Genomic DNA, 26,370 nt, shown 5'->3' on the forward strand with positions numbered 1-26,370 from the left:
TGACACTTGCTGTGAGTTTGTCATAGGATGAAATAGAGCTCTGTCCCCTCTCAGCATTTCTCCCCCAAAACTCTCTTTCCTCTGTTCTCCTGGGACTCTTCCTTGGGCAAAATGCCTTCTCAAAGTATGCCATTATTTAGAGACCAGAGGAGATGCAGACCCTGGGGTGATGTTTTACAGTGAGACTGGGGTGGGTGAGAGGATGTCTTATTTTAAAAGTGTGAGAGGGGCAGTTGTAAAGGGATGATAGAAAAGGATAACCAGAGGTGTGTTCTCAGATTGGGGAGCTCTAGAAAAGAGTCGGTGGAAGTCAAGGATCTGAAAATCAATGCCGTTAAAACCACATGCATCTGCATAACCCCTCAAAAACCTTCAGGTACCAGAAGGATGCAAACCACAGTGTAGAGATGGCTGTTCTTGACCAAGCACACAAGATGGGGATCATACCGGGGCAAGCAGCAAGAAGGACCTGCTCGGCCACCATTTGCCCCATTAGTCTAGCCATCACAAGCAAGAGGTGGCCCCGCTTCACTCATTCATTCAGTTGTTCAACACACATCTTTGTGTGAGGCACAAGGTGCCCTCAACCTTGTGTCCCAGGGATCATCTTGAATAATCATTGTCAATGGAATATGGGGACCCCTACCAGCCCACAACTGAGATAGCTCTGTATCATAACAAAACGAGGGTGTATGTAGAGAGCAACCAGTACTTTGGTCAGAAAAATCTGCCTACCCTCATTTCCAGACCCTTGAGCCAATGAGATTCCAGATCCCAAATAAAATACAATAAAATGGGGTGGGGGTGGTGCCTGAGGGAAGAAGTCATATTCGAAACTCATTGTTAACTTGCTGGGAAGTGTGAGTGATGAAAATGGCCAGAAAACATGATCCTTCGGTGAATTGGGATCTCACTAATGTTTAATTGGGCCTCCTGCGAGACATTTAAATCTATGGCCGGCTATCAAGGGTGAGAACTCTACTCCAGCGGCCCCCAAATGATTTCACCTTCACTTTCGTTTTAGTGGTGGAGGGAAGCCAGGACATTTGCCAAAATATCTGAACTGTGGGTGTGTGCGTTAGCCTGTGTGTGTGTGGTAGTCGCCGTTGAGGAAATTCAGCGTTCCATAATCTCTTTCAGCGTGTCGCTTACCAAAAACCAGGGCGGCCACCCTGGAGGTCCGGTCCCTCTGTACATGCCCTGGATTTCTCAGTTTCCCGAAACAGAGTCCTGTTCAAGAAGTACGGCTTAAAAAAAATGACCATGTTCAAATTGTCATCAACTATTTACAGACCTCCTTAAGGGTGAAACCTAGGTGTTTCCAACTCAACAAAAGCAGTTTGCAAAGCACTCCTTAGTTTCTTCACCCCAATCCCATTCAAAATAAACCAAAAGGTGAAATTCTGTTTTTGTTGCTGTTGTTGTTGTTGTTGTTGTTGTTGCTTTTCTCTTAAAATTCCACCTCAGCTGGGGCACCTGGGTGGCTCAGTCGGTTAAGCATCCGACTTCGGCTCAGGTCACGATCTCACGGTCTGTGAGTTCGAGCCCCGCGTCGGGCTCTGGGCTGATGGCTCAGAGCCTTGAGCCTGCTTCCGATTCCGTGTCTACCCCCTCTCTCTGCCCCTCCCCTGTTCATGCTCTGTCTCTCTCTCTGTGTCTCAAAAATAAATACACGTTAAAAAAAAAAAAATTCCACCTCAACCTCACAGGTGTGGGGGATGAGACACAAGTGGGGAAATGTGGACCAGGAGGCAGGAGACGGAAGTTCCAGTCTGAGCTCTGTTGGAGGGACTACAGGGGCCTGTGAATGTCGGCCCCACACTTCCTTGCCATGTGCTCCTGGCTAGGGTCCTTAACCGCCCTCTTCCTCATCTGTAGAAGGAGGAGCCTCGTGGTGGGTGTCGAGGATTCAAGGAGATGAGCACAGGGAGTGCGTAGCCAAGCGCCTAGCCTAGACAGGAGCTCAACCATGTTTGCAATTACTGTTGGTGGCACTGGGCAGGTCACTTAGTTTCTGTAGGCCTCCATGTTCTCCTGCCAGTGTGGAAAAAATAAAGCAACTTTAATCGCTTTTTCTAAGGATTAAGTTTTACCAAAACGCAAATGGATCAAAGACTAGTTTCTCCCTCTGTCAACGGCGAATGTCTTGAAGTCTAGGACCAGGATCTTGTTTTTGTATTCCACCCAAGCTCCCAGGCCCCCTGGATTGCCCAACACGACCTTATACATGGTAGGCATCAATAAATGTTTATTGAGTCGAATTATCTCAAAGTTTAACCTTATGATAAGGGAGTAAATGAGGGAGGCCGTTTTTGTGGGGGTGTTAAAGTGAGCCTGGGAGAGTCTGTCTGAGGGAGAGGAGGTGTGTTCATTACTGATTTAGAGAGGCATGGGGATGACTACGCCTGATTATAAACATTTCTGTAATTACTGAGCCTGCTTTAACTGACCCAAAGCCTTCGCTGTAACATAAATCTGCATCTGGCACATAGACAGGCCGTTATTAAAATTTAAAAATAATAGAGAGGTACGTTTTAGCCCTCCAATGAATCAGATTTTGACAATGATTTTCCAAAGATAAGTTTGTGTGGGGAGAAAATGAGTTGCATGTTTTCCATTTTTGCCCTTCCTTGCCTTCGTCTACCAAAAATATCACCTAGAAGAGGGCTTTTTCACGTCAGAATACAATGAAAATCCATCCCCCCCCCACATCCCCAGGGGCTCCATCCATCTCCCCTGTAAATAATACCAAGTACAGATGAAGCCCTTTGAGACAACCCTGGGTATCCAACGCTCTACTTCAGCAACTTGAAATGAAAACCCAATCTAAGCGGTGGATGTTAATTTATTTTTATTTTTAAATAAAGGAAAGGAAAAAAAAGAAGAAAAAACAAACCACCAAGTGTTTCACCTGGCATGTGCGTTTGGGATGACTCACTTCGAGAAAATTCTGGGGGGGAAAAAAAACCCACCTGACTTTTTACCTCTAGGAAATTCCCTCTTCATGGGAATGAAAATCCTGGCTCCCATGCTCTGAGATCGGGGGGACCTTGCGTGGGGAGGTGGGTCTGTCTTCCTGCCTTGAAGCCTCAGACCCAGGGCAACTCGGTGCTTTCTCTCTAACCAGATCATATTTTTCGACCTGAACGCTTTTATGGTGGGGGCTTAAGCAACTTCCTACACTCCTGTTGTTGTTCTTAATTTCTTCTGCTTGGAGCGAAACCCCTACAGGGAAGCTATAAAGAAAATAAAACAAAGAGAGAAGGAAGAAAATGTTTCTCTTCTCTTTCCTCCCTAAACCCCCCTCATAAACATCCCACCCCATGTCACAAAATGTATGGCGAGCGTTAAGCCTTGGCAGTATTTTGACACGGTGCGCAGTCCCCTCTCTCCTCCCCTATTCCTTTGAGGTCCATCTTGCAGCCCGGGGCTCTGTTCCCCTGCCAACTTGGTGGGAGTGTTTAGTGACTGGAAGGCTGTGGCCTGCTCTCCCCAGAACTTCACACTTCATTTTTCCATATCCCTGGGAGCAGCAGCAAATATTTCACCAGCCTGGTTTACTGGCTACTGCCATAAATCAGACTTAGGCCTCAAAAAAATATCCAGGCCTGTCAAGGCATTAAGCTTTTATTTTCTGACTCGATCCAGTGGTAAATGAGAGCTTGTATTTTCCTTTAAAACTGTAAAGGGATTTTTAAGGATTGTCGCTGGATGACTGCCAGCTACGAAAGATACAATACAGAGGGTAACTGGTTAGGAGAGATTTGGGAAAGTCTTAAGTATGAAAAATGGCTTTTCTTAAAGGTTTTTCAATGAAATGAGAAACGGAGCTTATATTTCATAAAGGTTTTTTTCCCCCCCCCGAAAGACCTGAACGAGTCACAAGAAAAAGCATTAGGAAATGAAGAGTCGCTCTCTTAGAGAAATGGGAGTGCTATTTGTTATGTGTGCCCCCTTGCTTCCTCTCTCTTTTTCTATGTACACAGATGCTTGGGCCGGTTCATTAGTCAGTTCCTGCCATCATTACTGACGATATGACAGCAAGAACAAACAGACTGGACAGTTTTATGTGCTGTGTATTAATTGCTTCATCATTTAGGCCTGCAAACCAGGACTATGAGGCAAGTCCATTCAACCCCCCCCCCCACACACACACACACCGCCCCCTGCTCAAAATTCGAAGCAAGTTTGCAAGGTGCAAATCTTGCCTGTGGGATCACTTCTTAATGTCTCCCCTGGTTGAGCAATCAAATCCCAGACTCCAAATGCTGAAAGCCTTCTTGCAGTTGGGAGAGCGATGAAGTTAAAGTACGCAGGTATCGCACCCAAACACCACGTCCAGGAAATCTGGAAAAAGGTGCAAGGAATCAGGCTGAGGTCAGGCACTCGGTGTCGAAAAACAATCTGCTTAGATCTGGGGATGTGTCATGTTTCATTGAGGTACGCATTTAACTTCAGTGAAGTGTAACGAAATGAGAATAAACATAATCTTTCCTCTGCCTAGCACAGGCCGTTTGCGTATACTCAGCCTGGGGGAGCGAAGAGGGTGGGAAGGCAGGGGAGAAATACTAAGGACAGAGCAGAACTGAGGGTTTCAGAGTAGCATTTAAACCAGGATGAGACTGATCAAGAAAGGAACAAGGCCGTGCAGACAGAGTGATCTGGCTTTATGGGGAAAGTTGGGGGGTTTGGTGGCTGGGACTGATGGGAACACAGTAGCCGAGGGCCCAAGATGTGGAAAGTGACAGGCGTGTGCCGAGGTGTGTCATAATAAGAAGAGTGGGGAAGACATACCCGGGGCTGACCTTGCAAGGATCCCACAGACTAGCTGTCGTGCCTGTGGAGTGATTTATGGACACCTCTCCCATCCAACCCCGGGGTCGGCAAGTTGCATTAAAATCTTGGGTGTTCCCCAGGTGGGGCACTCTCTCCCTGGGTGTTGCCTTTTCTTCTTGAGAGAGAGCAGAATAGCCTGAACGCAGACTTTCTGGCCTAAAGCAGTCTTGAGCACCGGCTCGCGTCTCCGTGCAATCCTTGAACGGGTCCCCTTCTAAAGCTCTTTCCAGCTGATCTCACTCCACTCCTGCACACCCTCCCGTGGCACATGGAGCCCAGCTGTCAGTGGCTGAAGCCACTCAGTGATCCATAAAAAACTTCTGTCGTTTCTTTGGATTTGCTGAGCTTTCTCTTTTCTCTCCGAAAACTGAGAAAGTTACATGAAACTCAGATCTCAATGCCCATAAATAAAGTTTTATTGGGACGCAGCCATGTTCATTTGCGCACAGGTTGTCTATGGCTGCTCGCAAGGCCTAATGGGGCCAGTGAGTAGTTGTGACCAGGGATCGTGCGACCCACAAATATTTACCATATGGTCCTTTAAAAAAAGGTTTGCTGATCGCTGCACTATTTGCCCCATCAACCGCACACCCACACCCACACTGAGCCTGGCCAGCCCCTCGTCTTCCTTCAGCTCATCCGAAAGACTGATTGTTCCTGCCTTGTACACCCTGCCCTTCCCCTTGCATAGCCAGTATTTTGTGTACTGAATGCACTCCTAAATGTTTTCTCATTCAAACTAGCCAACTAGCAAACTATGCAACAAACTAGCAAAACTATGAAATGTAAACACTAAAAAGCCATCAGGCAATCATTAAAAAATACTCCAAGTGAAAACTGAAATAAGAGACCCACAATGTTCATATTGGTTATCCATAAGTAGTAGAATTACGGATGCATTCGCTACACTTTTGGTTACCTGTGTTAACAGATAAATTCTTAAAATACAGATTTTTCTAAATGTCCTCTATAACGTGCATGTTCTAAATGTTCTGCAATGGATAAATGTTATTTTTAATGGAAATTTCACAAAAATACGGATTCAGTGGCTTTTACACGAAACGCACTGAGTTAAGCACCATGGAGGATGTAAAGAATATACAAGAAATAATCCTTGCCTCAAGGAAGTCTAAAATTGATAGTTTAACAAAAAAAAAAAAAAAGGACATGCATAAAGATGGTGACAATCTGCACATTTTGCCTATTTTGGTTGAGTATTCAAGATAGTAACTATTATTTGCTGAGAAATGTGTTTAAGTGTGTCTGCACAGGTGTCTGTGTCTGTAATTCCCGGTCTCATTCCCTCTGCCTATGGGCACCCACTTATTTACTATAAGACCTTGAGTATGTCTGCACGTTTTCAAAAATGGAGTGTGTGGGCACCTGGGTGGCTCAGTCAGTTAAGCGCCTGACTTCAGCCCAGGTCATGATCTCATGGCTCATGAGTTCCACTTCAGCTCAGGTCATGATCTCATGGCTCATGAGTTCGAGCCCCGCATTGGGCTCTGTGCTGACAGCTTGGAGCCTGGAGCCTGCTGCGGCTTCTGTCTTCCTCTCTCCCTGCCCCTCCACCACTTGTACTCTGTCTCTCGCTCTCAAATATAAATAAACATTAAAGAAATTTTTTTAAAAAACTGGGGGTTGTTATGGTTCCAGATTACCTTAAAAAAAATGGAGTGTGTGTGTTTTAGTTTATGTTAAAGATATTCTGTCCTAATACCATTCCTTAATTTGTGCATTCTTTTTTAAATGTTTCTATTTCTGAGAGAGGGTGCTAGCTGAGGAGGGGCAGAGAGAGAGGGAGAGAGAGAATCCCAAGCAGGCTCCGCACCGATGCGGGGCTCTATCTCACAAACCGGAAGCTTATGACCCAAACTGAAATCAAGGGTTGGACGTTTAACCAACTGGGCCACCCTGGCACTCTTGTGCATTCTTCCCAAGAGTTATTAAAATTTCCCCAAAAGGTTTTGGGCAATCTTCTGTTAGGTTAATTCCCAGATGTGCTGTGGGTTTAGCTGCTGGTGTGAAGAAGGGCTCATCCTCTATCACCTCTTCTAGTTGGTTGTTGCTGGTGGACCATGCATCTTGACTGTGGCAACCTTGTTGGGGAAGGGGAAAAGTAAGTGAAACAGTCGAGGGGCCTCGTGCAGACCGCTGTGCCACCAACTCTGGAGTTCAGGTCTGCAGCTGAGGTGTAAAAGCCTGGGGTGGGGCAGGGAGGGCAGGGGTGGGGAGTCACCTCTTATCTGTATCGCTGATCAGTGTGTTTCACGTGTTTTCATAACCGAGACCTCTGTAGGCCTGCTCCTGGTGCACCTGGCATTTCCTGACCCTATACTCACTACCCAACCTCACCACAAAAGCAGGTCTGCCCAGGAACCCTTTCTTTCCTTAAAAATCCTCTGCAGAATCTCACTGAGGTTCTAAGCCTGTGATTTTCACTGTAAACCTGTTGGTGAGAAGCCACGCTGGCAGTCTCCTCTTGCTCTGTAAGTGGCATTGGTGCCCTCCAGGTTATCTTGGCAGGCGGAACATGGCCTCCAGTATCCCGCAGATCGTATCGGGGGGAATTCATTATTTGAGGGCACACCCACTGGACCAACGGCATCTGGAGGGATCTAGAATGACCCGAGCACCAGAGGGTTCGGGTCTTGGCTGGTCCCACTTTCACTGCCACCACCTGAGCTAAATCATGTCCTTGGTGGGGGCGCCTGGGTGGCTCGGTCAGTTAAGCATCTGACTCTCGATCTCGTCGTGAGATCTCGTCGATCAGGTCATGATCTTGAGGTGCGTGAGCGTCGGGCTCTGCACTGATAGTACGGAGCCCGCTTGGGATTCTCTCTCTCCTTCTCCCTCTGCCCTTCTCCTTCTTGAGCTGTGTCTCTGTCTCTCAAAATAAATAAATTTTAAAAATCAATCAATCAGTCAGTCAGTCAGTCAGCCGGTCATGCCATTGGTGTCATAACCCCCTAGTTCTCCGAGAGGTTTGCTGAGCAGGCCATTTTTGGTGGGAGTAAAGCACGCTAGACAATAGGTACCCTTTGTCCACATCCATGAAATGGTGGCAACGAGCTTCTGAGAGGTTTGCCAAAAGACTGTAGATAATCAAATCATCCTTAGCTAATGTTTACGCAGGAGTAAGCAACGCTACCTCTCACAATGGCCGGGCCCAGCTCTTCCCCCCGCAGGTAGCCTTCTTAAGTACAGTTTTCATCCGGTTCTTTCCATAACTAGACCAGTATCTCTCAATCACAATCACCTGGGAGCTTTCAACAAATGCCAATATCTAGGCCCCACCCCAGGGAAACCGAATCAGAACTTCCCCATCTGCTATGCCAAGACTATCATGTCGGGTCTCTGAGACCAAGTAGGGCACCTCCGTGTATGAGGGAGAGGTGAGGCAGTGGGGTGGAGAGCTTGTCCTCTGTCCCACCCCTCTCTAACCACATCTAAGCCCAAACCACAAAACCAAGTAAACAGGCAAGTGAGGGTTGATGCAGTGATTGGAAGGAAGGGGGAGTGGTGTGGGGAGGACGGATGAGGAAGAGAGGCCATATTTTATTGACAGGGTCTTCCTCAAGTTCAAAACTCATAGGCCATGATGGAGGGGATCCTTGAACGCCCGGGAAGGAGAAGGCTGGAGCCCGCCAGAGCCCCCGCTGGAGGACGAGCCCCGGCTCAGTCCAGGCCTTAGCTCCCCTTCCTCCCTGCAGTGTGGGCCACGCTCCTCATCATCGCTGCTGCCCAGCCCAGGCTTCTTGGGTATTCTACCAGCTCTGGCTGCCGTGTGAGGGAATTCATTTCCTAAAGTGCCACAGCCTCAGCAGGCTGTTTTGGGACCGGGCAGCAGGGCGGGCCCCGTGGCTCAGGAGGATGTGAATCCAACAACTACCTGGAGGTGCTGAAGCCTCATTCTGGGGGCACTCGGGCGGGACAGTTTGCTCACTGGGGGTGTTTCTAAGAAAAGAGGAAATCAGCACCCCAAAGCCTCATCTGGCACTTTTTATCTAAGTCGCAAAGGAACAGAAATAACTTGGGGCGCCTGGGTGGCTCAGTCGGTTAAGCGCCCGACTTCGGCCCAGGTCATGATCTCACGGTTCGTGGGTTCGGGCCCCGCGTCCGGCTCTGTGCTGACGGCTCAGAGCCTGGAGTCTGATTTGGATTCCGTGTCTCCCTCTCTCTCTGCCCTTTCTCTGCTCGTGCTCTGTCTCTCTCAGTCTCTTAAAAATAAATAAATGCTAAAAAAAAGAGAGAGAGAATAGAAAAGAAACAGAAATAACTCTGCTTCCATCTCTGGTTTCCTCTTAAAATGACCTCTTTTCCCCAGTCCAGGCCCTCTTTGCTTCCTCTCTGTAATAATAAATACCTTTTCCTGAATGCTAACGTGTGCCGAGAGCATTGTGCTAAGTGCTACCTTCTGCGGTGTTCCCTTCATAGATGACGGAACTGGGCCCAGGGAAACTAGGTGGCTTGCCTCAAATCACCTGGCCAGTAGTTGGCAGGAGACAATTTGGACTCAGGACTGTCTGAGACCAAGGTCAGAGCCTGTGGCCACCACACCATACTGAGAGCTTCGTACACTAGAGTTGTCGGCAGTCGGAGCTGGTGCTCAAAGGCCTGACCATCATCCACCAAATTCACCAGAACTCAGAGCCGCTCGGATCTCAGCTCGAATTGGAAGCCTCCACAGGCTTTGGAGTCAAACAATGACTTGACTCTCCAAGCTTCAACTTCCTCATCTGTAAAATAGGACAATAGTGTGTACTTCATAGGGCTATTGAGGAAATAAAATAATACAGGAGAAACATTTACTACACGTCAGGCAGAGCATAAGAGCTCCCTCACACAGCCATCTTATTATTGATAGTATTAGCATCCGAAGTGTAACCACCAGACATGTACTCACTCATTCAGGGGATATGGACCGGTCACTGAGGTACACGGGTGAACCTAACTAGAACACTGCTCTCAGTTGACTGGTTCCTTTTCTCCTCAGGTAGAAAGTCCACTGTAGAAAGCAAGTTGCCATTGGAAGGCTGCCTGGAAGCTGTCGAATCATCAGAGAATAATGGCAAGTGTCTTCAAGCTGCGACACCTTGAGGCGGACATTTCTCTTCAAGTACCTTTGAATTCTAGAACAGGGCTTAGGATCGCCTGTCCCATGGACAGGACAAAATGGGGAGCGAGGGACCAAGCCTCCCTGAGCACTTTCTAGATGTCAGGCACAACGCTCCTTGCTTTCATGCTGGGCAATGTCCCCTCGTGTATAAGATGCTTGTAAGTCACGATGCAGGAAATGTTTTAGGCAGCGCCTAACATGCTCTTGGACATCGCGAAGTCACAGCATTAAATAACACTGACTCACCATGGAAGGGAAGCAATAGCCCTGTGGGGACAGACTCCAGTTTTGGACACAAATCACTTTGGTTCCCATTGTGTCTCTCCCCCTGACTGGCTGTGTGCTTAGAGCAAGTGATTTATTCTCTGTCAGCCCCGGGGTCTTCTTCATCCCCCCCACCAAGTCTCAGTAGGGTGTCCCAGCAAATCTAATGGCTCGTCTGACTTTAGCAAAAACAGAGCAAACCTCAGGCCCAGAGAGTTCCACAGGCAGTGGTAGCTAGTGAGGACTTAACGTTGTTTTCATTGTGGCGTGCGCATGGGTGATCAACTTGTAACTGTGACGCGTGATCCTGGCTTTCCATGTCTGATAGTAACAGAAAGCTCCCTTTTAAAACAAACATTTCAGGAAAACAGAAAACCGACTTCAGTGCGACTATGAGGAGACGACAGGACAGGTAGCAGGTGAATACAGCAAGCATGTTGAGGCGGCATTCCGATGATTGACGTCGGGGAAAGGATGACAGGGCGGCCCCGGTGCCACGGCTTCCGGCCTCCAGTCAGAGACGAGGCTCCGGAAGCCGAAATGCGGTAGAGCCAAGTTCTGAGCCTAGTGCCGCCTCCCCCCAGCGCCACTGCCCTTTCCCAGGGTGTGCCAGCCACACCCGTTCCAGCCACCCATTTTTCAGACCCTGAAGAGACCACCGTGTATCAGCCGCCCTCCTTCGAACAGGTCCTGTGCCATGACTGTCTTTCGTTCCCTGGAGTGACGTCTAGGCTCAGGGAGAAGACCGAGTCCCCCGGCTGAGATCAAGCTGTTTTGTTGAGTCTTCTACAAACTGTCTCTAGGTGTGGCCTACTTTTGTACCGGGCTAACCTCACTCACAGGGTATCCGTTGCAACTACTTCCTTCCTTCAATGGCAATCGTGGCACCTTGCTGCAGCTCCTCATGTTCCAACCACACATCCGAAACAGATGAGCATCTCCTGAAGTGGGAGAGGCCAAAGCCACATGAAGGATTCTGTTTCTACTGTGGCTCTGATGTCTGTCTCTTACATCAGAGAAAGGGGGACTCCAGGCACACGTTGTCGGATAAACAGTATTCGTTAGCACAGCTGTGGTAGCGGGTCCAAGAAGTTGGTGAATTAGCGAAGAAGCCCAGGGGATATGGGCTGGGAAGCGATGAGAATCCTCGAGTTTTAGACGGAGAAGCTCCCTAAAACCACACAGCCCCACCATTCTGCTTCGCACGCAAGGGGAGTGAGGCTGAGAAGTGACTTGACCTGCCCAAGGTCACATGCATCCCAGTCAGAGCACTACCGTGTTTCCCTTTGGGCTTCTGACCCCAATTTGACCTTGGGTCTCATTAAAAATTCTTGCCATGTCTTCTTTCTTCAATGGATAATTTAAAATAGAAATAATAATAAATATAACACCTCGTTGTATATGTGTAGCACCTTTCTTCCAATAAATGGTGTTCTTTCAGCTTGCCCACCCATGCTGCACAGAACGGAAGCGTTTCCACTGTGGATTCTGACACTGGTGATTGACTGGAGCCTACTCTCTGGCCCACACACATACCCCTATCAAAGGTACAGCTCAGGGGACAGGGCTCAAGTCCTACAGGGAGATCAGTTATTAGCTACTGCAGGGAAGTGTTTAAAAAAAAAAAAAAAAAGCCCTCACACATAATATATATGAAAAATGTGTTTAGAAAGCTAAATTTTTAACTGTTTTTAAAACCAACTATGTTTCTTTTAACCATCTAATTTGTTGATTCTCCACGGAATAACAGGCCCATTCGTGTTTTTAGTAGTAATTTTGTACTCCTAATGGCAACAGAAGAGTAGCAGTAACAGTAATGACTATCATTTATTAAGCTTCTACACAGAAGTCTATTCAGTATCTTATTTAATCCTCACAAAAATCTTAATGATGGATGTATTACTACTTCACTGATGAAGCAAACTAAAGCTCAGAGCCTTTTCTTTCTGACAATAGGGCCGCCTAGATTTTCAGAGAATTCTTAAGTGCATTAGGTAAAATATAAGAACACTTTTCTAACGTATAACAGACTTGGCTACAAAGTTAAGTAATTTCTCGGGCCCCAGAAATGACTGGAAAGCCCAAATTCAAGAGTCATTAAGGGCTTAAATCAGCATTTCCCACACACGAGCGACAAGACCTGAAGACCAAGATGAGTAAAAGGTCTAAGCAGGGGCCCGTGATAAAGCCAAGAATAATGAAGGTCCACACTGTCAGTGAGTGAACTAAAATCACCTATGCTACCGAACAAGAAGGCAAAGATACACGCCCGGCTTGGCCTTAGCTTGGAGTGACGCAGCAAAAGCAAAAGAAAAAAAATGTTTCCTATTTCTAATTTCAGATCTGGACCTTCACGGGTTTGGAGCCTGAATATACACAACCATTATAGCTGAAAGAAAACTCCGAAAATTTGGTTTAAATTGGTTCTATTGTGGTAAAATCATCAGGCACCTGGCAGAAGCAAATTCCGACAATCTTGTCTGGAGGAAGGTACGTTCAAATGGGGCCTCAATGAATTCCTACACATTAAGTTACAAGGAAAATCAATTCTTTTTGTTTTTTTTTTAATCATTAAGCACACAAGGAAGTCAGCCACCCTGAGTGAGTCAACTGAAACAAGAAACTCTAGAATCAGATCTATAGAGACCACAGATACTAGCACTTATCAAACATAGAATACGAAATTAGAATAATTAATATGTTCAAAAATATTAAAGGTTGAAAGTATAGCAAAGAAAAGAAAGAGACTATCATAACTGGTCAGATTTGAAAAATGACTAGATAGAAATTCTAGAAATGAAAACTACGATCAATGAAGTTAGCATTTCAATGATGAAGCTGAAAGAGAAAAGAGATGAACTGGAATACTGCAGAGATTACACACACTTGTAGTAGACAAGGAAACAGCAATGGAAAATGTGAAAATATTTAAGAAAACTGAAAAACAGGATGAGAATATTCTATAGTAAACAATAAAGAAAATGGGAAGAAGCAATGCTAAGAGGAATAATAGCTGAGAATTCTCCAGAATTAATCATAGATACCAGTGCCTGGATTAAGAAGGCCCAGAGAAATCCATGCAGAATGAGTAAAAAGAAAGCCATTCCTAAACATATCATAGTAAAACTGCGGAACAACAAAAACAAAGAGAAGAGCTTAAAAGCAATCAGAGAGAACAAGCAGATGAATTCTCAAGAACAGCAAGGAAAATCAAATGCATTAATATCAACCAACTAGTATCAATTTAACAACCTAGAATGCTAAACAAGGAAAGCTACCTTTCAAAAATGGGGGAGGGAGGTGGCAAAGTAGCAATTTCAAACTATCACAAACTGAGAGAATTTACCACCAGAACATTCGCATTGTAGGGACTTCTAAAGGACATGCGTTTTAGAAAAAAGAAAGTGAGAGGCACCTGCGTGGCTCAGTCCATCAAGTGCTGAATTCTCGATTTCAGCTCAGGTCATGACCCCAGGGTCATGGGATTGAGCCCTGTATTGGGCTCTGCACTGAATAAATGAATAAATAAAATAATGAATAAATCAATAAAGAATTTTTAAAAAGGAAAAAAATAAAAAGATTTCAGAAGGTAGGTCTGAAATGTAAGAGGATTAGTGACATATATTTAATTTAAGGTAAATATGAGGTTAAATATAAGTGGACATTGATGGTATAAAATAAAATCAAGAGAGATTTGAAAAATCAAGCGTCTTTGGGTTTTAAAAATTCAAGAGGCGATTAAAATCTGGATAACCCCATATAAAATTTGAAGATAATCAGAATTCAAGGATTCTTTGCTTTCTTATTGTTCAGAAAGAGCTCAAATATATTGATGAATTTTCAATTCTATTATGTTAAATAGGCATATCAAAATTTCTAGGGTGACTTCCTAAAGGAAATGGACTACAGGGAAAATACCGAAATTGGGGATGGGGAAATGGAACCACTCGGTTCAAAACAAGGAAGCAAAGGAGAAAAAAAGCAAAGAAAACTGAAAAATCAGGAGAAATATTACTAGAAAGTACAAAATAAGATAGTAGACATGAATCCACATAATTCAGTTATTAAAAATAATATAAATGGGCTAACCTCTCCAGTTAAAAGATAGACTATCAAAGTATGGCCTGACCCGGAGGGAGTAGTTGGTCCCAATTGAAGAGGAGGAGAAACAAGGTTTGGAAGGCTATCCCAACAGCATCATGTCCCACAGAACTCTGAAAGTTTAGTGAAAGCATTTTACTTTGATTCAACAGGCCGTGCTAGTGAGAAGCATGGGGCAGGAGTCTGCTGTTTTTCAATCTAAGAGTCCTATTACTATTTGAATGAATTTTTGTTCAGCCTATGCATGGGCTATATTGATAAAAATTTTAAAGAAGGAGCAATCTCAGAATAAATAACAATCCTCTGGTTTGAAGATAAATAGAAAAATAGACGGAAAGTTATTTTCTTTTATATACTCCTGTATTGTTTGAATTTCGGACAGTAAGTGTAATTTTTATGATTAAAAACCTCAAAAATAGGCAATGGGGTACTGTGTAATTTTGAGTCAGGAGGGACTTGAGAATAGAATATTATTTGGAGAGTACACTGCAAGGTGAATTGAGGGATCAGGGGACAAAAACTATAATCAGAGAAGTTTGAACAACTAAAATGATCGCCTGAGCCAGTGTAACAAGTGCAGGATGGAAGAAAAGGACGAACTTACGAGGAAAGAAGTGACAGAATTTGTTGACTGTTCTTGTTCCTGCAGGTCCAGGGTAGTAAGGGCAATTGAGCAAGTACTTAAAGATGAAGGAAGAGGCCAAAATTACTTAATGAATGATGATGATGATGCCTGTTCTAGTCTGTTCCTGTAGGAGGATTCATTTCTAGCCTGAGCCAGCTTCAGAGAATCTCTGATTTGGAGAGTAAAAGACTCACGGGATATTCAGGAGGGTTCTATCCCTCCTTGGTATCTTTCCTCGAAGTGATTTGGCATAGCCAAAGAGGAAACACCACGATGAGCTTCAGAGCCTCAAAAACACGAGCCAATCTGCTTAGAACGCAAAAAATAAACGAAAACCTTCATGTGCATGTTCTCCCAGGACCCTCCCTAATCCCAGTCCACAACAGGGGAAGATCTGGAATGACTGCAGAATTTCAAGTAAATTGCTGGAAGGGAGAGGACAGCATATCCACCACACCACGGGCCCTTGCACGGGGCTGGCAGGTGTAGCCTCTGTTCCCCAGACTAGCTTGTTCCTGGAGCCGCATTATCCAGTGGTTAGGTATGAGATCTGAAGCCCCAGATGGCAAGGAATCAAGTACCTGGAAAAGGAGGCACCTTTCTCAGCAATTTTGGTGCCTCCACATGGTTTCCAAACTGTCCGTTTCCCAGGCCTTCTAGAACTCAAACTGTGTGACCTGAACACATTACCTCACCTCTCTGAGCTCTAGCTTCCTCACGTATAAAATGGCGATAGCCACAACAGGCTTCTAAAGAGTTGTTAGCGGGGCTGGATGAGATGATGATACAGAAAATGACTTGGCACAGTGCACTAACTTAATACTTGTTTTTAAAAATTAATTTTTAAACAGAAGATACAGGGAGGGGAAGGAAGGGAGAGAGGGAAGGAGATAGGACTAACCATAATAATATAAGGCAGGTGCCCTCTCCCGGGGCTGGGGCAGCAGCGCTGGTCCAGGAGGGTGTTGCTATGGCAACCCTCACCAACATTTTAGATGGGATTCTGAACCTTGAGGCCATTTGTACGTTAACCCAAATCCCTTCTGAATAGCTAACATTGCTCTAGAGGTTCATCGCCTGCTTTCTGCTAGCATTTCCTGAATTCTGAGTCCTGAGATACGCCCCAAGGGCTAGCGGGGTGCTGAAAGAAATGTGGTCTTCACTGGCTTTGCTGGTTACAGGTACAGAGGGACATCCTGGTGCCAGATCCAGCTTCCATCACAAAGCCTGTCTGCTCCAGTGGCCTTACCCTACGCCCACCCTGGCTCCCATCACTGGTAAGTGACATGGTTTTAGACGACATTGTACATGGAGTCAAGACATGGAAGGAGTTATTTATTTTCCCTGACGACTGTTTGTTCTCTGGATAAACTACAATGCTATTTTTTTTTATTAATGCCAATAGTGGGTTGCGTTTTCTCACGATTAAGCTTCGCCCCCACCCAGCCCCCCATTTTAGAGTTGGGCTATAAATAGGAGTTCCTTTGTTCCGCGTCTCCTCTGGGCAATAATTGGAAACATAAACTGGGAGACACCCTCATGTCTTTCCATGTCTCTTGGTTGTTTCTCTACCAGCAGACAGTCGCACAAACAAACAGGCTGCTTTGTTTGTGTTTTCTCTGCAGCCACAATTTCTTCCACTAAATGTTTATGCATCTCAGCATCTCAGGACCAAGATGGATGGTATGTTAATATCCGTTTGAACATGTGCACTTAATGTGCCTGGTTAATTGGAGTAATTAGTAGTCTTTTCATTGCAAGGCCGTTGCTGAAATTAAAACAGGGCGGTTATTTCTTTTAATGGACTAACTGAAGAATTTTTATTTTGCAAGTGAATTAGGACTCACAGACATGAAATTCTGCTCTGCAACAGACAAACATTCTAAGGACATGGGGGTCTTTGGGGACAGTCCCCAGTCTCATTTTGACCCTCTGTATTTCCATCTATCAATGGTTACAGGGCACAGGGTGATAGAATTTATCACCCAAATCACAACCCTTTTGACAATGAAACAGGGCCCCGTTACTGATTTCATCGGGACCAAGAGTATGGTCACCCAACCTCATGTATGCACAGCCCCTTACATGCGACATTCACTGTTTGCTTCTATCTGCTCCTCACCCTCAACCACCAGGGAGGGATCATTCCCAGTGAAAAGATCAGGTAACTGAGGCTGAAAAGCTAAGTGACTTGCCCCAGGCCCGCCAGGCAGTGAATAGAGCCATGCTCAACCCCAGCTCTTCTCCAGAGCTGTATTATTCAACCACCACACTGACCCACATTCCTCTGGCCAGCCAGAGAGGGCCACAGAAATGAGTGGTGGCATGTGAGCGTGTGTGGCAGAACCGGAAGGTTAGAGGGGAACTGAAGGGTAGCCGGGGGAGACAGCATTAAGGAGCAGGCAGGACATCCTGGCCACGAAGGCTCGGAGGCCATGGCTTGGGCTTCTGAAAGAGGCTGACCTTCTGGAGGGGCTACAAAGAAGGCTGCTCTGATGTTGTGGCCCAGCTTCCTGCCCCTCAGGCGTGGCTGTGGCTCAAACAAGCTCCAGCGCTCCTGTGTGGCCCAGGGAGCTCTAATGATAAAGGCAATGGCTGTTGTGACTCTATTTTCCGGAAGACAATTTCTGACAAATTCCCGGGCTGATGGGCTGGCCACGATGCAGCGTGGTCTATGGGCTGTCAGGGTGACTCCATGTGTCACCCTCATCCGTGACTCATCTACCAGGCAGCACGGAGTGTCTCCTTCCTACCTGCTGTTTCTCTCTACCTCCCAACACTCCTTCTCCCCCCAGCTCAAGGTACTCTGCTCTTCTTAACTCATTCCCTCTGATATTTGCATTTCCATCTTTACAATTTGGCGTCCCTGTGAAGTTTCCCTTTGTACATTTCCCTGTTCCTGTGTTCCCAATATTCAGGTATAATCACTCAATAACCATTCGACAGCAGTAATGCCTCTCATATGGAAAGAATTGGTTTTTTATTGATGGCAAATGTTGTGATGAACTTTCATGCCCACTTGGAGCCAGAGGGGCTTTTTATTGGGTGAACGGCACTAAGATGTGGTTCCAAGAAATGTCTTTGGAGTGTGGACTGAGATGTACTTTTGGGAACAGGTCTTACGGACGGTGCAGGGGGAGAAGGCAGGGAGCCTTTGCCTTTATCAAAAATCTCATCAATCAAGTTGTGTAATAGCAACATTATTAATAACCCTACAGTTTCATTACAGCTGGTATTTTTCTAAGCACTTCTCTAGAACCCTAAAATGAAGGCAAGGCAGATATTATTATTTCCGGGTTGCAAGGTAAGCAACATTGTAACAGGACTTACTGGCCCCATGAGCAAGGAGTCAGTTGAGAAACAGGTAGGTGTCCAAGGAGAAGGATACTTTTAGCAGGTGTGAAAAGCTGTCCTTGGGCATCATAGATGCTCTCAGAAGATCAAGAGTCCTTCCCAGGCTAAATCCTTCCCAAATCCTCTTTGCTAGGCCAAATACAAGAGCATGGCCACCACATCCAGGTACGGTGTTCATCTCAAAGTCACCTGAAAGGCAGTTAAGCATCCTGATATCTAACCCAGATGCGGTGGGAAACCATGGGTTATTTATGCCACGAGCATATGATGTGGCAGATGGAATGTGAATGCCATATATTGACTGACCCAGACTAGAGCCAGTCTCCATCGGACCTAATGAGACAAGAGCCAACTTCGGAATATGGAGGTGGTGATGCTAGGGTATCCCATCCACGTTAGAACACAACCCACCCCCGGACTGCTCAGAAGCCAGCCTTGGCACTGACCTTGATAAAATAAGAGAATTAGGGGACCAGATAGGAACTTGGAAAACACGTGGGGCTACCACCACCGCCATTTTATTAATATGGAAGCTAAAGCCTCAAGACTGCGAAGGGGCTTACCCTAGCTAGCAAGGTTAGCCAGGGCAGAGTGGTGCTATGAACCCAGGACCCAGACAGAGAAGGTGGCTCTTCACTCAGCCACCCACATCAAATCAGGGGATTTTCTAGCTCACCCCGCCTGACTTTCCCTCTTCCTCCTTAACCCGTTGACTCCCCCTTATTATTTGTCTGCAGCTGGTGCTCCGGGACTCACCGGTCTATCTGAGTTAAGAAGAAGAAGACATCTTTCCACACATTTGGTTGCTGCATGCCCTCACCACCCTCATGCCTCTATCCTTTACTATGAGGGAGCAAAGGTCCCTGAGCAGCAGGCTGTGCCGGCTGTACAGACGATGTTGTAGCTCCGTGGGGACGTCACATGCTCAATATCCAGCCTGCACTCCCCAAGGGGTGCACTATGAGATGTGTCCCGATCGCTCGGCTTCAAGCCTGTCCTGGTCCCAGACACAATAGGTTACCTAGGACTGGGTTGGAAGGGAAGGTGTTTTCTGTTTCTAGGCCACTGGCTTCCATTATTCATGGATGTCCCTCGCCACGTCCACAGCCTCCTTGCTTGTGCTACTAAGCGGCTCATAGTGCAACATTTGGGATCTTGAGAGCTCAGATCTTTTGTCCTCTGTGACCTAACGCTCCCTGGCTCATGTTTCAAGGGATGTTTTCCTGCTCCCCCTTTTTGTCTTTTTTGTCTGTCTTGAGTTCTTCATCTGCTCTTTCTGTTTTGCTTGGCTTGTGAAATGTCATATTTCATTCTAAGCCAACATGCGGCTCCTATATCAATGCAACTTCAGTCACAGAATATCAAAGAGAGGGCGTAGGCCATGATTAGCTTCTACAGGCTCTAAGATCGTAGGAAATTCCATCCAGCGAATCTGCAGCTAATTACCCACGCTATATGCAGTGCTCTTAATTGATATTTCACTTGGCAAACAAAGCAACTTAAAGGGACTTTTCTTTCCCCCAACTTCTCAGAAATCAACAATCTAGTTCTATCACCACCACCATTCGATTGAGGAGGAAGCCAGAGCCACCCGCTGTGGTGGGGCAGTGTGACTATGAAGGCCCTGGTTTCAGGACTGTTACGGTCTCTCAGCTACTAGGCCGGCCACCTCGTCCTCTGTCCTTCCAGCATCTGTCACGTGGGTCTTCCTCAACCTACCTTTTTCAGTCTGGATCCTCCCAGGTTCTCCCGATGAGGATAGCTTACAGGCTGCTGTCTCCTACACCCACGGCCAATGCTCTTTACACAGGAGGGATCAAGAATTAAGTACCTATTAGGGACCTGGGGTGGCGCAGTCAGTTAAGCGTCCAACTTCAGCTCAGGTCATGATCTGACGGTTCGTGGGTTCAAGCCCCACTTCGGGCTCAGTGTCGACAGCTCAGAGCCTGGAGCCTGCTTGGGATTCTGTGTCTCCCCCTCTCTCTCTCTGCCCTTCCCCTGCTCGCACTCTGTCTCTGTCTCTCTCACTCTCGAAAATAAGTAAACATTAAAAAAAATTTAAGGGGTGCCTGGGTGGCTCAGCTGGTTAAGCGTCCAACTCTTGGTTTTGGCTCAGGTCACAGTCTCACAGTTCATGAGTTTGAGCCCTGCGTCTGTGAGCCCTGAGCACTGTCAGTGCAGAGCCCGCTGGGGATTCTCTCTCTCCCTCTCTTTGCCCCTCCCCCACCTGCTCTCTCTGTCTATAAATAAATAAATGAATAAATAAGAATCAAGTACCTATTCTGTGGCAGACACCACGTTAGGCACTATGTATGTATCCTCACACACCGTATACATCAGGCAGTAATGTATCTTCACCGCGATGTTACTCAGGAGCTATGAACACTGAGCTCCAAGAGGGTAATGATTAGCCAAGGTCAATGAAGGATTCAAATCATGTTCACCTAATTTCAACAGCTGTGTGCTGTCTACTAAGTTTTCTCAGGGAAATGATTTCTGCAAGCGGCCCTTACCAAGCACAAGAACTTTCGCCATAAGCCAGGTTTTCTCCCTTACCACTGCATTGAGCTAATTCTTTTTCATCATACTGCTGAAGCTTACAATCAGGGCCCTCCCTTCGGGAACACAGACCCAGGGACCATTTACAATGGCAACCAGCACATGTGTTTCCATAAACGGATATAGCTTGTGGTGGAATTATCAAACCCAAAAACAAGCCCTCAACTCCAGCAAAATAGCCCCAAAGCACAAACTGTTCCCGGGAATAGCCTAGAAAGAGCATTTGTGGTTTCTACCTACGCTCAGAAACTATGAGGGGACCAGGAACTCCAGAGATCCCCTAAAGGAAAGTTCCCCAGGCACCTTGCAGAGGCAGAAAGGAAATGTGTGCTGCAGACAGCCCTCACCAGCTCATGAGAGCCTACTGTGTGCATCAGTTCCCAACCGTGATTTTAGTGATGTCATACTGGTAGCTTGGACTTGGCCATGGCGGGACGGCTTATACCCTATCTGAAACAGTATCCCCACCTACCCATTGTTCTCTACCTCCTTTGGTTTTTTTGTTGTTGTTGTTTGTTTACATAAACCTCTTACCACAACTGAACTTTATGCTAGTTATTTTATTACAGGTTTGGTGTTTATCTGCCTTTGCTATGATCTCCAGTGGATGGGACATATTTTAAACTATATTCTAAAATGAGTGAAAAATTAATTGCTTTTCATAGGTTAATCTGACATACCTCACGCTTGACCAGGTATCATCGGTTACCTTTCTATTTATATGTATCTTCCATCGCATCTAGTTCTGGAAAGTTGCTTTTGTTTAAATTGATTCTCTTCTAGTTACTACATAGCCAAGTGACAGTAGACATAGCCATTCTCATTATAAACTAATTTAAAAAGGTAATTTTCCAATTAACAAATATACACCAGTGTAAACTGTGCTCTCACGGTAAAATAATTAGAGAAGTTGCCGACAAGTTTGGAAAGAAAACAAAGGTATTTGTTAGTGGCAAGACCTAATGAAAAACCTGACGGTCTAAACAAGAAAAACTGACAAGCACGATTCTCCCCACAAGAACACGGGTAAATTACTTCTGACTTAATAATTTTGCCTAAGGATAATTTCAGGCGTCATATACACAAATCCTCCCTCTGGAAAGCATACAATGAGAAAACCTGTGTTGAAATTTTGGCTTTACCATCTACTGTTTACAGAACCTTGGCCAAGTTGCTTGACCTTTCTGAACCTTTGTTGCTTTACCTGTAACATCATTATCTGCCATGCTTTGCAAGGCTATTGCATTAAATAACATTATGAATGTGAACGCAGTTGGAAAGCGGTGAAGTACTACAAAGCTATGGTCTATTATTTGACCTTTGAGAGAGATTGGGACAAAATAAACACCTCGATGAATACCACTGCAAGTATTAATAAAACTAGCAATAGTACAAGCTATAAAAATATGGCTCTTCCTCGAGTTAGTCTCTAAGGCAGCACTGTCCGCTGCGATGCAAACATTCTACACCTTTGCCCTCTAATACAGAAGCCATTAGCCACCTGCAGCTTTTCAAATGTGGCTTTTCAAATTGAGCCCTTCAAATGTGGCTAGCACGACTGGAGAACTGTGTTTTAAATGTTTTTCATTTCATTAATTTCATTTAGTTTCATTTATAAACAGTCATATGTGGCTGGAGGCTCCTGTATTGGACAGCGCAGCTCCAAGGCATTTCTTCAACTATGTTTTGGAGAAAACTCCCTCTTGGCCCTCGTCGTGAAGGGATTTGGTTTTGCAAGCATCAAGAAGCCTGGTGATAGAAATCTTGTGGTTTCGTGCAAAGGAGAAAGTGTGGAATGGAGTGAAGCCTGGAGAGAAGGGGATGGCCTCCTTGCCCTGTGGCCATGTTGATTTTGAAGAAGCCAATGGGACCTGCCCTTTTAGGATCCCAGTGTCCCTTCTTATCTGCTGTGTGACCTTAGAAAAGATATTTCGCTTCTCTGAGCCTCAGTCTTTTAACCATAACGCCTGCGTCATAAGATTACTGTGAGGGTTAAATGAAATAGGTTAGTGATCCAAAGTGCCAGCCCAGAGCAAGCCGTGAACTCTCAACTTTTCCCTTCATGCCGGGAGCACAAGCAAATGGGGGTAGCACATTGCTTCACGTTTCTTGCCTCAGGCCACACTACTGCTCGGCTGCCTAGCCATGCGTGGGACATCACTGGAGCTACGTTCGGCCTCAAGCAGCCCGGGCTGGCACACACCCAGCCTCCCTCCCTCCATTCAGGCCTCCTGAATGCCCTGACCTCACCCAGCACTTTGCTCTGAAGATCTCCGAGGCCTTCAAAGACTCCTCTTTGGATTCAATACAAACGATGTTCCTTCTGGGTATGTACACAGGTGGGGGGGCAGGCTGGAGGGTGCGGCCCAACCACCTCTCAAAGTGGAGCCACAACTCCCTCTGCTCAGCTCCTCAGGAGATTTCCCTGCACTGGCCTTTCCTCTGCGGCTGATGGAAAAAAATGCAGTCTGGCTCATCCCCACACAGGCCCTTGGGTGAAGTTGAAGACCTTACTGCCTGCCGGGGCAGGCCCACTCCAGCTAAAAAGCAGGCGCTGTGGTCCCACATTTCAGGTGTGGCAAATGAAAATTCAGCAAATGTCAAAGTCTCACCTCTTAGATTGCCTCTCTCTTCTAGAAGCAGCACCAAAATCCTTCAGATGCTGGGCTCTCGGCATTCGGAAAGCAAGATCACCGGATGTGACAGTTTAACAACATGGCTGCCAAGTCTTTGACGTTTCTCCCTTCAGAGGTAGGGCCCCCTCCTTGAATCTGGGTGGGCTCGTGACCACTTTGGATACAGTATGGCGAAAGTGACACCATGTGACCTCTGAGGCTATGTCACCAGAGGCCTTGCAGCCCCCACCAGGGTGGCTGGGACACTTGTCCTCAGAGCCCAAGCAGCCATGTTAGAAGCCTAACTACCCAGAGGCCACGATGCTGGAGAGCCACGCAGAGGCCCTCCTGGAGGGAGGCAGTCCCAGCGAAGACCATCCTTTGCCCAACCCATCCAGGCACCCGACATGTAAGCAAAGACGCCCCCAGCCTTTGCAGTCTTTCAGCCGAGGCCACAAACATTTACAGTGGAGACAAGTCATTCCTGCTGTGCCTTCTCCACACAATCTGAGAGCATAATAAAGTGTTGTTCTCTTGCACCACTAAGTTTGGGGGCGACTTGTTGCTCAGTAACAGATGATGGGGCCCCAGCACAGTGTCTCACAGAACTCCAAGCCTCCGGAGTCCCAGCTTATCTGGGAAACTGAATCCCACAGACTGAAATGCCCTATCAGAGGACCTGCATAGTTGGAGCTGTTGATCATTGATGAAGGGAGACAATGCTGGACAGGCATAAAAATTGTCTGCAGTAGAACCCCTGGGGGAGGGGAGGCAGGCAGGAAGGAGCACACTTTATTTTTCACTTTATTGTCATTGTGAACTCTGATCTTTGAAAATCACTCTTTTTTTTTTTTTTTAAGTGAAAGAGAAATTGATAGAGGAGCAAGGACTTGCTAGTGTGATTTCAGTGGATGTCTTTATTCAACGAAGTTCGCATTGAATTTGCATGTGGTGGGTTTTTTTTTTTTTTTTGGTTTTTAAAAAAAAAATTTTTTTTAATGTTTATTTATTTTTGAGAGAGAGAGACAAAGTGCGAGCAGGGGAGGGACAGAGAGAGAGGCAGACACAGAATCCAAAGCAGGATCCAGGCTCTGAGCCGTCTGCACAGGGCCCGATGCCGGGCCCGAACCCACGAACTGTGAGATCGTGACCTGGGCCGAAGCTGGGCGCTTATCGAGCTGAGCCACCCAGGCTCCCCTGCATGTGGCGGTTTTTTGGTCTTGTTTTGTTTTCATGCTTTGCTAGCATTTTCTTTTCTGAACAGCCCCATGTTCTTCAGGGTCACATAGAGCACTCTACCCCAGAAAAAAGGCAAAAGGCAGCCATTTTTAGTCACAGTGTGGCAGTGATGAAAAGCGCTCTAGGTCCTTAGAGGGACTCAGCCGTCCGTGGGACAGAAGGAAGAGCCCTGAGCCAAGAGGAGGACATAGGGATTCATGAACATGTTGCTTCGACACGCTATTTTAATATTTCCAGGCCTCGGTTTGGTCGTTCACAAATTGGTTTCAATGATGTCTAAGGTCTGTCTTCTAACATTTTGGAGAGAAAGAAGTTAATATTTATTAAGTGCTTACCGTGTGGCAAGCAGTATGCTAGGCCTTCTATTTATTTTATTTAATCCTCAAAAGAATTTTTTTTCCTAAGAACCGGCATCCCCGGTTGGTACATGAAGAAACCAAGGCCCCGTGACATGGAGGTTTCAGGAGCTGGGAGGTGGAGGGGTAGAATTCCAAAATCAACATGGCTACCCCTCCAGAAAAGGCTCACTCGCCTCTCTGCCCCCACAGTGTTTCCCACACCTTGTGCCCAGAGGCTGAGCGTCTGGTTCTTCAGTCTCTAATCCTCCACTGTTAGGAGGGAGGGTCCTCACTGCATTCCTTTGTACTGTCATCAGCTCCTTAAAGTGGCAAGAAACAATAGCGCCTTTCTCTGCTTTTCTGGAAGGGTGGCTCTTGGACCCTGCGGAGTCTGAGGGCAACCAGGGCAGCCCTCCCAGCCCAACTGCCCCCAGGTGCCCTGGGAAAGTCTAGAGGAATCCTGCCACCCAGCTCTCCCGTGCAGATCTCGAAACTGTTGAGTAGTGTGAGCTCCCATTTTCCCCTTAACAAGAGTCCCGCAACTCCTCAGCTCTGGCTTATGGGACATATACTCCACTCACCACGGGACTCAAGCAAGCGTATAACGACCCCTTCTACAAAATACGAGGGACTCAGCTTTCGCTGCCAGGCATGAACTTCTCCATCACCAGGATGCCTCTTACACTTGTGTTTTGATGAAGAGGGTTCTGCTTGTGTGGAGATGCCTCGTGCCCCAAATCTCTTCTCACACGTCTGTTATCGATGCCTGGAATCTCCACCCAGGGTTGACCAGGTCTCGCTACAAATGGCACCGCGCGGGGTCATCGAGAACTGTGATATCCAAGAGGAACGATTGCAGAGCAGATAAGATCACAGGCTTCAAAGCCAGACAGGTTGGATGTCAACTCTACATGGTAGTTTGAAGATAACTGTAAATCCTTTGCCCTTTCTCCTGTTAAGAGTTGGGGGTCCGTTTCCTCTCCCCTTTGGCTCTGGGCTGGCCCCTGTGACTGGCTTTGACCAACAGAACACAACGGAAGCGACTCTGCCCATCTCCTCCGTCAAGGGCGACCTCCAATGACGTGCACCTTCCACTTTTGCGCCTCTTAGAAGCCTGTGCTGGGGAAGGATTCTGACGACCCAGCAGAACCACCCCGCTGAGCCCTGCCTGCATTCCTGACCCACGGACTCGTGAGCAGTCAAATGGCTGTTGTCTAAACCACTACGTTGTGGTGGAGGGTGTTAGGCAGAAACAGAGAACTGAAAGAGTGTGAGAATTAGAGCATGCCTTCTTGGTGCAGACTACAGATGCTGGGACGA

At 46.5% G+C, this 26,370-nt stretch overlaps 1 protein-coding gene across 5 annotated transcripts in view; it reads right to left on the reverse strand.

Moving 5' to 3' along the window:
• Nucleotides 1–26,370, reverse strand: part of RUNX2 (RUNX family transcription factor 2) — a 325,283-nt gene that overhangs the window by 63,399 nt on the left and 235,514 nt on the right. The window contains exon 7 of one of the 5 annotated variants that reach the window (XM_027057632.2): nt 4,157–4,347. The exons of the other annotated variants lie outside the window; for them this stretch is intronic. Within the exon in view, the coding sequence (XP_026913433.2) occupies nt 4,304–4,347 (44 nt within the window). The 3' untranslated portion in view covers nt 4,157–4,303. Of the gene's footprint in view, nt 1–4,156; nt 4,348–26,370 lie in introns of those variants that run through there. 5 annotated transcript variants of the gene reach the window in all.

This window comes from Acinonyx jubatus, chromosome B2 (genome assembly GCF_027475565.1).
Source record: "Acinonyx jubatus isolate Ajub_Pintada_27869175 chromosome B2, VMU_Ajub_asm_v1.0, whole genome shotgun sequence".
Classification (NCBI taxonomy): domain Eukaryota; kingdom Metazoa; phylum Chordata; class Mammalia; order Carnivora; family Felidae; genus Acinonyx; species Acinonyx jubatus.